The 13,228-nt window shown below is 52.4% G+C and overlaps 2 protein-coding genes across 4 annotated transcripts in view; one reads left to right on the top strand and one right to left on the bottom strand.

Moving 5' to 3' along the window:
* Positions 1–489: 489 nt before the first annotated feature.
* On the top strand, positions 490–12,602 carry LOC306774279 (Fanconi anemia group A protein homolog; the record flags this gene model as incomplete). The annotated part of the gene is made up of 14 exons (XM_079264279.1): positions 490–678; positions 843–916; positions 1,483–1,611; positions 2,094–2,166; positions 2,397–2,569; positions 3,175–3,280; positions 3,363–3,422; positions 3,501–3,605; positions 3,718–3,833; positions 5,464–5,626; positions 5,761–5,823; positions 5,938–6,062; positions 9,951–10,026; positions 12,129–12,602. Coding segments are annotated over 14 exons (1,926 nt in total), but the record flags the coding sequence as incomplete, so codon positions are not given.
* znf276 (zinc finger protein 276) overlaps positions 12,583–13,228 on the bottom strand; it is a 17,581-nt gene continuing 16,935 nt past the window's right edge. For all 3 annotated transcript variants that reach the window (XM_079264277.1, XM_079264276.1, XM_079264278.1), the window contains exon 12: positions 12,583–13,212. In XM_079264277.1, coding sequence (XP_079120403.1) covers positions 12,945–13,212 — 268 coding nt within the window. In that variant the 3' untranslated portion in view covers positions 12,583–12,944. The remainder of the gene's footprint in view (positions 13,213–13,228) is intronic.

Genomic DNA, 13,228 nt, shown 5'->3' with positions numbered 1-13,228 from the left:
ACACACATATATATATATATATATATATATATATATATATATATATGTGTATATATATATATATATATATATACACATATATATATATACACACACATATACACACATATACACATATATACACACATATACACATGTATATATATATACACACATATACATTATATATATATATATATATATATATTTATATATGTGTGTGTGTATATATATATATATATATATATATATGTATATGTGTGTGTATATATATATATATGTATATGTGTGTATATATATATATATATATAAAGAAGTGCAGTGAATACTTATGTGAGTCAGTTATATTTAGGATTTTCTTGTGAGTTTTGCTCCGTTGCTTTTTTCTAGTCTGAATATCTTGTTTGTTCCATCTGGAAGCTTTTCATGTTTTCTGCTTTTTTATGTTTTTTATGTTTTAAGTAAAGAACTTTGAAATATGGTGCAGCTAAAGTGTGACGTTTCCATCAGCTTCTGTACCTCATCCCCCGCCTGCTGCCGGAGGCCAGAGGATCTGCTGGCTGCATGCCTGAGCATCAGGAGGAGCCGGTCAGCCTGTGGCGCAGCATCACGGACAGCACCACCACCTGGACAAAGACCGCCAGACACTTGTGGCGACACGCCGCCTTCCAGCAGCTGGAACAGACTCCATGCTATCAGGTGATGTCGCCATGCCGGGGAATTTCCACCTGGATGAGTGAACTTTCATGGAAAATGGTCTGTTTTCCATGTTTACTCATCACAACAACGAGCAGCTTCGTGGTGTTTTCAGCTTGCTGGCTTTCCTGGGAAACTTTGGCTGAAATCTGACCATGTTTGTGAAGTTGTGTTTTTCAGAGTGGCTGGACGGCGAGCTGCGGGTGCAGAGAGGTGAAGACATTCTGTCTGACGCACAACGGTAAAGCAGCAAATTCACACCTCTTCACACACACACCACAGAAACACACTGAAGTTCTCTTCCATTACATTCTACTTCATGTAAAAGTACTTCGCAGCACACACAGAAGTGTACACGTAGTACACAGTAGTGGTACACAGTAGTAGTACACAGCAGTGGTGCACAGCAATAGTACACTAGTACACACCAGTAGTACACACTAGTAGTACACAGCAGTGCTACACAGCAGTAGTACAGACTAGTGGTACACAGCAGTGCTACACAGCAGTAGTACAGACTAGTGGTACACAGCAGTAGTACAGACTAGTGGTACACAGCAGTGGTACACAGCAGTAGTACAGACTAGTGGTACACAGCAGTGGTACACAGCAGTAGTACAGACTAGTGGTACACAGCAGTGGTACACAGCAGTAGTACACACTAGTAGTACAGACTAGTAGTACACAGCAGTGGTACACAGCAGTAGTACAGACTAGTGGTACACAGCAGTAGTACAGACTAGTAGTACACAGCAGTAGTACACACCGTGCACGTCGTTGCTACATGCACGTTGCTGCTGTGTCCAGGCAGGAGTACCAGCAGTGGGTCTGCATGCAGCTCTACCTGAGCCGTCCTGAAGCGCGAGGAGGATGCGGCGGGGACCTGACGAAGCTCTGCGCCCAGCTGCTCGGCGCCGTCGTGGACCAGCACGCCGGGTCAGACATCTTTCATCTCTCAGACGTACGCAGTGACCTTTGAAGGACCGGGCCGCCTCTGAGTGCTACGTCAGAAGTTTTGTTTAAAAGTCTGACAGGTTCTGGGAGGAGACTGGACCTCAGACCTGCAGTCCTGAGCTGCTTCAGGTGGCGGTCCAGCCGAGTCCATTTAACCCGCCATGTCGGGACTTTCATGCCTGGTTTATCGGTTCCTGCAGTGTGATGAAGGACTCCAAGTCAGCATTGACTCCAAGTCTCCTGGGGCCTCCAGGTCTCCAGGAGCCTCCAGGTCTCCAGGGGCCTCCAGGTCTCCAGGAGCTTCCAGGTCTCCAGGGGCCTCCAGGTCTCCTGTAGCCTCCTGGAGACCTGGAGGCTAACCGTAACCCTCCAGGAGACCGGACTGCTGACAGTCTGACGGCTGGAGCGACGACCTGGAACATCTAGACCAGTCGGTAAAGCAGAACTCTGCTGTTTGTCTGCAGCGGCGTGAAGCCAGGAGGGACGGCCACCGCCGAGGCAGGAAGCTGTTTGCCCGACTTCCTGTCCAGGTTGCAGGTAACTCCGGCGGCCAGGATGTTCCAGACCTCGCTGAGCACTTCAGTCCGGAACAGAAGACATAATGGTTTTCTGGTTCTGTGGTTTTGCTGTGACCCTTCAGGGCCACCGTAGACGCTGCCTCCTGTACAGAGGCTGGAATTTGTTCATATGGAGCCTCTAAAGTCAGAACGATGTGTGAAATCAGGAAACGTCAGATTGTGTGTGTGTGTGTGTGTGTTTGTGTGTAGGAGCTGGTCTACGAGATGGAGGCGACCGTCTCCGGTTGCCGTGGAAACGGACCTGATCTGTGCGACTTCCTGTTCGACGTGGCGTCTCAGCGAATCTCCTCCGTGGCAACCGCATCATCTCGGAGCATCGGTGCTGAACTCAGTCTGCAGCGAGCTGTTCTGGCCTGGAACAGGTACCGGTCCCTCTGGAACAGGTGCCGGTCCCTCTGGAACAGGTGCCGGTCCCTCTGGAACAGGTGCCGGTCCCTCTGGAACAGGTGCCGGAACAGGTGCCGGTCCCTCTGGAACAGGTGCCGGTCCCTCTGGAACAGGTGCCGGAACAGGTACCGGTCCCTCTGGAACAGGTGCCGGAACAGGTACCGGTCCCTCTGGAACAGGTGCCGGAACAGGTACCGGTCCCTCTGGAACAGGTGCCGGAACAGGTGCCGGTCCCTCTGGAACAGGTGCCGGTCCCTCTGGAACAGGTGCCGGAACAGGTACCGGTCCTTCTGGAACAGGTGCCGGAACAGGTACCGGTCCCTCTGGAACAGGTGCCGGAACAGGTGCCGGTCCCTCTGGAACAGGTGCCGGTCCCTCTGGAACAGGTGCCGGAACAGGTACCGGTCCCTCTGGAACAGGTGCCGGTCCCTCTGGAACAGGTGCCGGTCCCTCTGGAACAGGTGCCGGTCCCTCTGGAACAGGTGCCGGAACAGGTGCCGGTCCCTCTGGAACAGGTGCCGGTCTCTCCAGACCAGTTCTTCCTGAGCTTACAGAGAATTAAAAAGGTGATTTTTCCCAGAGTGCTGCTGGTTCTACCTCCTGCGCTCTTCATCAAAGTGAAGCCTGAAGGAGGGAGGAAGCTTCTGGACTGCAGTCGGCTGATAGAACATGTCAACCTGCATCAGGTGGACCGCTTTGGTTCTGGTTCTGCACCAACCCCCATCAGCTGTCTGGAAAACTAACGGTTTACTTCTTCCTACCAATCAGAGGAGGGCGTGTTCACCGGCCGGGTTACTCTCCTTCCTCGTCACCGCGCACCTCCTCAAGGTGGGAGAGCTGCCAGAACCTGCAGATCCTGACAGGAAGCAGGTCTGGAGGGAAAAACTGATCCTGGTTGTCTTCCAGGGTCTGATGTACGCCAGCGTCCGCTGTGGACGTCCAGGAGAGGATGTCAACAGAGTCTGGTCCGAGATGAGCGTCCGTTGTCCTCTGCTGCTCGTCTCCACCGTGGTGAGTCCTCCAGACACAACCTGCTGGACCTGCTGGATCTGCAGAGTCTGGTCTTGGGGTAGTTTACTGAATTTTCTCAGCAAGCTGTAAAAGTTTGTGTGTGTGTGTGCAGCGCTGGTGGCAGCGTCTGTCTCCGCTGCTGTCGTCTCTGTGGCGCCGGCTGCATGATGGCGAGTCTCCCCCCGATCAGCTGGACCTCCTCTCCACCTGCCAGACCTGGTCCTGCAGGTAAAACCGTCCTCGTTCAGGTTCTGCCTTGTTAGTGTCTCTGCTGCGTCCCGACTGGCCTCCGGGCGCTGCAGCACCATGGACGCCATCCTCCCCCCGACAGCACGGCGTGCTTCAGCGGCACGCCTCGCCTCGAACTGGAAATCTTTTCCAGGAGTCGCAAGAAAACCAGAAATTTATCGAGAAAAACTTAGAATGAAGACGTTCCGATGAAGATATTCCTGTGTGGAAGTGAGCTGCTCATGTCAGCGGACTGCATCGCACCGCTGATACCTGCATCGCGCCGTGATGCAGGTATATACGCGGTACCTGCAGAACTCTGCAGCGTCGCAGCAGAACTTCCAGAAAGCCCCTCGTCTCCCAATTGCTGAAGTTTCCAGCCTTCCATGACGACGATGCTGCAGCAGGAAAGGTCTGCCACACCCTGACACCAGTCCCACATACTGGTCCAGTTGGTGGCGCTAACGCACCAAAGCCACCGCCGAGACCAGAAGAAGTCGCTGCGGGACCGATGGGAGGATCCGGCGGAACATCGTCGCAGAACGCAACTCGCTTCAATCCAGAAACTTCCATCAAAAAAATCAATTTTTGTAATGAGTTACCCTGAGGATCCGTAATACAGCCACACACAGGGAGTTCTGGACAAATGACCAGTTTATTGGTGGAGGAGTATGAACAGAAGATCAGTCCGGGGGAATGGTCTGCAGAAGAAACCAGGCAACAGCTGGGAGGTAAACAGGATGGCAAAATACTCGTCCAGGCAACGACAAGGCTCAGAGATCCAAAGACAGGCAGGGTCGGTAACCAGAAGATCCGAAAGGTAGCGGTGTCCGTCGAGGGCAAGGCAAGGAGGGTAATCCAGGGGCATGAAGCAGAGGGTCGGCAACTGAGGAACAATCCGTAGACCGCTGGAACAAAACTAGACATAGGTCTGATTATTATCTGGCAGAGAAGGAGGGATTGGAGGGAGCTTAAGTAGGCAGTGAGAGAAAAGGAAACCAGGTGAACTGAATGAGGTAGCAGAGGCAATTAGGAAGCCAGCAGGTGGATCGAGTAATCAATGATGAGCGCCGGGAGATCAGGATGGCAAAAAACATGACACATTTTTATTTGTTTAATGGTGAAATGAACGGATGCTACAGAGAGCTTTATTCATCCCAGACACATTGTCCACACACACACACGCATACACACACACACACACACACTCGGACCATGTGAGGGACCCAACATCAGAGGATTGCGCCTCCAGCAGACGAGCGCTGGCGCTGGATGGCGTTTTCCTGCTGGGAGCGAGACGCCGTCTCCCGGAAGACAAACGTCCCCGCTCCGACTGTCGATCCGGAATCTGCACGCAGCTTTTAGGGTTCTGCACCCTGAAACCGACACATGGAAGGTTTCCAAACTGGTTTGTTCACAGGAATCCGTTTCTGCGGCGGGGAAAGTCGGGTAATCGGAGCTGAAGGAGTTCCCTTGGTGAGGCGGAGCTCCGCCATGTCCTGGTCCCGTCAGCCCGCCGGACCCAGCGGGGTCAGCAGCAGACCACAGGGATTGTTCTGCAGATGTCAGCTGTCTTCTCCCTCAAGCGCCTCCTAAGTGTTCAGAGTTTGTCTTTCTGCCTGCTCTGCAGCCTGGAGGAGGGTCGGGTGCTGCAGACGCCTCCAGCGGCGGCTGTGGCGCTGCTGCTGGCGGCCAGCCTGCATCGTGCTTGGCGAAGCTGCGACGGAACAACACGGAGCTTCAGAGCTGCTCTGAGTTCACTGCAACCACAGAGAGACGCCAAAAGCAAGCAGGTTAGAGACTCCTCAGGATCATTCCTCTTTCTTAAACCAAGAACGCTGAAGGGTGATGTTAGTGATGCAGTAACCATAGCAACACCACCTCCCTTGATTCCTATATGAATCCTCTGGTGTTTACCTGCTTACAGGTGCTGGTGTTCCTGCTCTTCCTGTGTGTGAACGACTACCTGTCAGCACTCCTGTTTCCCCAGGTAACCCACCTTCAGGCATCACGCTCAGGTCAAGGTCTGATGAACACCTTTCCAGCTGTGATGTCACAGATCACCGCCTGAGCCAAACAAAGTCGTCACTTCTCATTGGTTTAGGACGTAGTTCGTATCAGAGCTTCACAAGCACAGTCTGGCATGAAGCGGCGGCCGGTGTGCTGCCACCAATCAGCCCCCTGCGGCGGTAAAAGGGAAGCCAGAACCTGCAGTTCCCCCTTCATCCAGTAGGGGCTCCAGAACACAGCAAACCCCCATAGACTCCCATGTTAAAAAGACCAACTTCTACGCAGGAAAAAACACGTTCATGGTAGTAATAAATATGTTTACACCAGCAATAAACATGTTAATATGAGAAATCAACACGTTTACAGCAGAAATTAACACGTTACAGGGCTGTTCAATGCTCACGTGGGCAATGACAGTGAGACCTGGAGGGGAGTGATTGGGAGGCATGGTCCCCCCCCTCTGAACCCAAATGGTGTTTTGTTATTGGACTTCTGTGCTTGTCATGGATTGTCCATAACGAACACCATGTTCCAACATAAGAGTGTCCACATGTACACCTGGCATCAGGATTCCCTGGGCCGCAGTTCCATGATGGATTTTGTAGTCGTATCGTCGGACCTGCGGCCACATGCCTTGGACACTCGGGTGAAGAGGGGGGCGGAGCTTCAACTGATCACCACCTGGTGGTGAGTTGGCTCAGATGGTGGGGGAGGAGGCCGGTCAGATCTGGCAGACCCAAATGTGTTGTGAGGGTCTGCTGGGAACGTCTGGCTGAGTCCCCCGTCAGAGCGAGCTTCAACTCCCACCTTCAGCAGAGCTTCAACCATGTCCCGAGTGAGGCGGGGGACATTGAGTCAGAATGGGCTGTGTTCCGTGCCTCTATTGCTGAGGCGGCCAGCCAGAGCTGTGGCTGTAAGGTCGTTGGTGCCTGTCGTGGCGGTAATCCCAGGACTCGTTGGTGGACACCAGCAGTGAGGGATGCCGTCAAGCTGAAGAAGGAGTCCTATCGGGCCTTCTTGGCCTGTGGGACTCTGGAGGCAGCTGATGGGTACCGACAGGCTAGGCGGCATGCGGCTTCAGCTGTTGCCGAGGCAAAAACTCGGGCATGGGAGGAGTTCGGCGAGGCCATGGAGAAAGACTTCCGGACGGCTTCGAGGAGATTCTGGTCCACTATCCGGCAGCTCAGGGGGGGGAAGCAGTGCTCCATCAATACTGTGTACAGTGGAGGTGGGGAGCTGCTGACCTCAACTCAGGACGTTGTGGGTCGGTGGAAGGAATACTTCGAAGACCTCCTCAATCCTACCAACACGTCTTCCGGTGAGGAAGCAGAGCTGGCGGACTCAGGGGTGGACTCTCCTATCTCTGGGGCTGAAGTCACTGAGGTGGTCAAAAAGCTCCTTGGTGGCAAGGTCCCGGGGGTGGATGAGATCCGCCCGGAGTTCCTTAAGGCTCTGGATGCTGTGGGGCTGTCCTGGCTGACACACCTCTGCAGCATCGCGTGGACATCAGGGGCAGTACCGCTGGATTGGCAGACTGGGGTGGTGGTCCTCCTTTTTAAGAAGGGGGACCGGAGGGTGTGTTCCAATTACAGGGGAATCACACTCCTCAGCCTCCCTGGTAAGGTCTATTCAGGGGTCCTGGAGAGGAGGGTCTGCCGGATAGTCGAATCCCAGATTGAGGAGGAGCAGTGTGGTTTTCGTCCTGGTCGCGGAACAGTGGACCAGCTCTATACCCTCTTTGGGGTCCTGGGGGGGGCATGGGAGTTTGCCCAACCAGTCTACATGTGCTTTGTGGACCTGGAGAAGGCGTTCGACCGTGTCCCCCGGGGGCTCCTGTGGGGGGTACTCCGGGAGTATGGGGTACCGGACCCCCTTGTACGAGCTGTCCGGTCCCTGTACGACAGGTGTCAGAGCTTGGTCCGCATTGCCGGTAGTAAGTCGGATCCGTTTCCGGTGAGGGTTGGACTCCGCCAAGGCTGCCCTTTATCACCGATTCTGTTCATAACTTATATGGACAGAATTTCTAGGCGCAGCCGAGGTGTTGAGGGGATCCGACTTGGTGGCCTCAGGATTGGGTCCCTGCTTTTTGCAGATGACATGGTCCTGTTGGCTTCATCTGGTCGTGATCTCCAGCTCTCGCTTGAGCGATTCGCGGCCGAGTGTGAAGCGGCTGGGATGGGAATCAGCACCTCCAGATCTGAGACCATGGTCCTCAGCCGGAATAGGGTGGATTACCCTCTCCGGGTCGGGAGTCAGGTCCTGCCTCAAGTGGAGGAGTTTAAATATCTCGGGGTCTTGTTCACGAGTGAGGGAAGGATGGAGCGTGAGATCGACAGACGGATCGGTGCGGCGTCTGCAGTAATGCGGGCTCTGCGCCGGTCTGTCGTGGTGAAGAAGGAGCTGAGCCAGAAGGTGAAGCTCTCGATTTACCAGTCGATCTACGTTCCTACCCTCACCTATGGTCATGAGCTGTGGGTCGTGACCGAAAGAAGGAGATCTCGTATACAGGCGGCTGAAATGGGTTTCCTCCGCAGGGTGGCCGGGCTCTCCCTTAGAGATAGGGTGAGGAGCTCGGTCATCCGGGAGGGGCTCAGAGGAGAGCCGTTGCTCCTCCGCATCGAGAGGAACCAGTTGAGGTGGCTCGGGCATCTGGTTAGGATGCCTCCTGGACCTCCCTGGTGAGGTGTTCCAGGCACGTCCCTCTGGGAGGAGACCCCGGGGAAGACCCAGGACACGCTGGAGGGATTATATCTCTCTGCTGGCCTGGGAACGCCTCAGGATCCCCCCCGCAGAGTTGGTAAATGTGGCTGGGGAGAGGGAAGTCTGGGCTTCCCTGCTTAGGCTGCTGCCCCCACGACCCGACCCCGGATAAGCGGCAGAAGATGAAGAAGGGCTGTTTAGCATGACCAGAAGAATTTTTAAATGAACAGCCAGCGGGCAGCGGGGCCAGCATGGCGGTTTCATTTCCTGGTATAACAACTCGCTGCAGGAAGTCCCGCTAACCCGGCGGCAGTGACGTAAAGGCAGGATTTCTGTCTCCACCTGCTGGTTTGACCCTGGTCTGTTTCACTGCAGAGTTAATTTGTCCAGCTTTAAATCAGTCATGAATTCTTACTACCATGCTGGACCAGGCCTTCGTCCAGGAGGCGAGTGTGTGGGGCTGTAAAGAAAGTTCTAAAATAAATTTACAAGATGAAAATCACAACATTCTGTACAGGAAATCACAAAAAACAAAACCTAAAAACAGTTTCAGAAGATGGTTTCACCTGCAGACCCCCCCATCACATCACATGACCTGCAGACTCCCATCACATGACATGACCTGCAGACCCCCATCACATCACATGACCTGCAGACCCCCATCACATCACATGACCTGCAGACCCCCATCACATCACATGACCTGCAGACCCCCCCCATCACATCACATGACCTGCAGACCCCCCCCATCACATCACATGACCTGCAGACCCCCATCACATCACATGACCTGCAGACCCCCCCCATCACATCACATGACCTGCAGACCCCCATCACATCACATGACCTGCAGACCCCCCCATCACATCACATGACCTGCAGACCCCCATCACATCACATGACCTGCAGACCCCCCATCACACCCCCCATCACATGACATGACCTGCAGACCCCCATCACATCACATGACCTGCAGACCTGTAAGGCTGCAGATAAAAACTGGTTTTGACAGTTTCGAGTTAAAACCAGAACAGGGATCTGGTGCAGGACTGGGAAGATCCTGGTCCTCTGCTTGACAACATGAAGCATTCTGGAGACGGGAAACTGGTGGAAACTGACCTCATCACCAGCCTCAAGTTCTGATACATGATGGTGTGAAGAAAATACTGTTTTCTCAGTCTGAGCTCTGTGTGTGTGTGTGTGTTGCTGTGTGTGTGTGTGTGTGTGTTGCTGTGTAGGAGGAGAGTCCAGAAAAAGCGGGAGATTTCTGCAGACAACTGCTGAAGCTGTTGGCCAACTCTGCTGACTGGCTGCTCATCTTCATCCCCAACGGTACGGCGTGCGTCCACGCGGCGCGGCGCGGCGCGGCTCCATCCCCCGTATTAAATGTGTGCTTTCCTCCTCCAGATCAGAGCGTTTACCGGTCGGTAACCATGGTGACATCAGAGGAGCGTGCACGGCTCATGCCTCTGGCTTTCTGCAGGTGAGTTTCCAGGATGGTGGTGCAGCTGCTGCACAGCGAAGGTTCCCGTTTTAACTTTGCTTAGAGACAAGGAGGATGCAGACCCGTCAACCTGCAGCGCTCAGAGAGGAAGCGGAGACAAACATTCAGGGAAACAGAAAACGTTGGTAAAACGCTGGTAAACGCTAGTTAAACGCTGGTAAACATTGGTAAACGTTGATAAAACGTTGGTAAACGTTGGTTAAACGCTAGTTAAACGCTGGTAAACATTGGTAAACGTTGGTAAAACGTTGGTAAACGATGGTAAAACGCTGGTAAACGCTAGTTAAACGGTAAAACGTTGGTAAAACGCTGGTAAACGTTGGTAAATGCTAGTTAAACGGTGGTAAACGTTGGTAAAACGCTGGTAAACGTTGGTAAATGCTGCTAAATGCTAGTTAAACGGTGGTAAACGTTGGTAAATGCTGGTAAACGCTTGGTAAACGCTGGTAAACGCTAGTTAAACGCTGGTAAACGTTGGTAAAACGCTGGTAAACGCTAGTTAAATGTTGGTAAACGTTGGTAAATGCTGGTAAACGCTAGTTAAACGGTGGTAAACGTTGGTAAATGCTGGTAAACGCTAGTTAAACGGTGGTAAACGTTGGTAAAACGCTGGTAAACGCTAGTTAAACGGTGGTAAACGCTGGTAAATGCTGGTAAATGCTGGTAAACGTTGGTAAGCGCTGGTAAACGCTAGTTAAACGCTGGTAAACGTTGGTAAACGCTAGTTAAACGTTGGTAAACGTTGGTAAAACGCTGGTAAACGCTAGTTAAACGCTGGTAAACGTTGGTAAAACGCTGGTAAACGCTAGTTAAACGGTGGTAAACGCTGGTAAATGCTGGTAAACGTTGGTAAACACTGATAAACGCTGGTAAATGCTGGTAAACGCTTGGTAAACGCTGGTAAACGCTAGTTAAACGCTGGTAAACGTTGGTAAAACGCTGGTAAACGCTGGTAAACGCTAGTTAAATGTTGGTAAACGTTGGTAAATGCTGGTAAACGCTAGTTAAACGGTGGTAAACGTTGGTAAATGCTGGTAAACGCTAGTTAAACGGTGGTAAACGCTGGTAAGCGCTGGTAAACGCTAGTTAAACGCTGGTAAAAGTTGGTAAACGCTAGTTAAACATTGGTAAACACTGGTAAACGCTGGTAAACACTGGTAAATGTTGGTAAACCCTGGTAAACGTTGGTAAACGCTGGTAAAACGTTGGTAAACCCTGGTAAACGTTGGTAAACACTGGTAAACGTTGGTAAATGCTAGTTAAACGTTGGTAAACACTGGTAAACGTTGGTAAACACTGGTAAACACTGGTAAACGTTGGTAAACATAGGTAAACGCTGGTAAAACGTTGGTAAAACATTGGTAAACGCTGGTAAACGTTGGTAAAACGTTGGTAAACGTTGTTAAACGCTGGTAAACCGTGGTAAATGTTGGTAAACCCTGGTAAATGCTGGTAAACGTTGGTAAACGCTGGTAAACGTTGGTAAAACGTTGGTAAACATTGTTAAATGTTGGTAAACGCTAGTTACACGTTGGTAAATGCTGGTAAACGTTGGTAAACACTGGTAAATGTTGGTAAATGCTGGTAAATGTTGGTAAACGTTGGTAAATGTTGGTAAACGCTGGTAAACGCTGGTAAACGTTGGTAAACGCTGGTAAACGTTGGTAAATGCTGGTAAACATTGGTAAACGCTGGTAAACGTTGGTAAACGCTGGTAAACGTTGGTAAATGCTGGTAAACATTGGTAAACGCTGGTAAACGTTGGTAAACATTGGTAAACGCTGGTAAACGTTGGTAAACATTGGTAAACGCTGGTAAACGTTGGTAAAACGTTGGTAAATGCTGGTAAACGTTGGTAAACGCTGGTAAACGTTGGTAAAACGTTGGTAAATGCTGGTAAACATTGGTAAACGCTGGTAAACGTTGGTAAACATTGGTAAACGCTGGTAAACGTTGGTAAACATTGGTAAACGCTGGTAAACGTTGGTAAAACGTTGGTAAATGCTGGTAAACGTTGGTAAACGCTGGTAAACGTTGGTAAAACGTTGGTAAATGCTGGTAAACATTGGTAAACGCTGCAGGCGGTGGATCTGTTCAGTTTGCTTCCACAGCAAAGTCCTGAGCTGCTGCCAAGTCCTGCTTTCCTCCATGCTGCCGTCCTCTGCTACGCCTCGCTGCTGCAGCTCTTCTTGGACGGACAGATCCCGGACGCCCCGCCCACACAGCGCTCCGGGGACCCGGCGATGGCGAGCACCGCCCTGCAGACTGATGGAGATGGCGAAACCCCGCCTCAGGGGGCGGAACCCATCCGGATACTGAGACGCACCAAGCGGTTTCTGCTCAGCTTGATCTCCGAGACGTCTCCGTCTGCACTGTCCTCCAGCCAGCTCAGACAGGTAACACCTTCACCTGCAGCACACACACCTGCAACTCACCTGCAGCACACACACCTGGAACTCACCTTGCCTTCCTGCTCGCTGCAGCTCCAGACCCGGTGTGCAGACCTGGACCCAGAGTTGGCTGCTGCCCTGTCGGTGGACCTGGACCTCCTCTGAGCGACAGAACTTCATGTTCCTCCAAAACTTCGGAGATTAAAAGGAGGCGGACTCTCCAACAAACCTGAACTTTATTGAGCTTTTTTACACAAACGAACATCTGGAGGACTTTCCTCGATCCGGTTCACAGAAAAACTGGTCTCTCTGATCCGGTCTGCAGTTCTGGTGTCTCTGATCCAGTCTACGGTTCTGGTGTCTCAGGCTGGAGGAACACTCGGAGGGAAAACTGGATCTGGTTTCAGACCCGACCCGTTTAAACGTGTCCATCTGCGGTTCTTGCTGGATCTGGACACGGTGAGGTCCAGGAACCACAGGGCAGGTCTGGATGGGGTCCTGGATGTGTCACCGGTCCTGGTCCTGCTGGACCACCTGGCCTGTCAGCGTGATGGTGTGCAGGTCTGAGAAGCGGCGCTGCGCTGGGCCGGGCTGCGGCGCCTCAGCCTGGGTCAGCGGGTGGACCATGGACATGTGGACGTTCAGGTTGTGGGCTTTCTCAAAGCGCTTCCTGCACACCGGGCACTCAAAGTCCAGGTCCGCCTCCGCCTTGTGCTTGGTCATGTGGTACTTCAGCGAGGCGCGCTGGCGACACTGGAACCCACACACCTCACATCTGCGGAGCACAAAGC

Source organism: Telmatherina bonti (assembly GCF_933228915.1).
Source record: "Telmatherina bonti genome assembly, contig: scaffold_177, whole genome shotgun sequence".
In the NCBI taxonomy this organism is placed as follows: domain Eukaryota; kingdom Metazoa; phylum Chordata; class Actinopteri; order Atheriniformes; family Telmatherinidae; genus Telmatherina; species Telmatherina bonti.
This window is presented reverse-complemented; position numbering and strand designations above follow the sequence as displayed.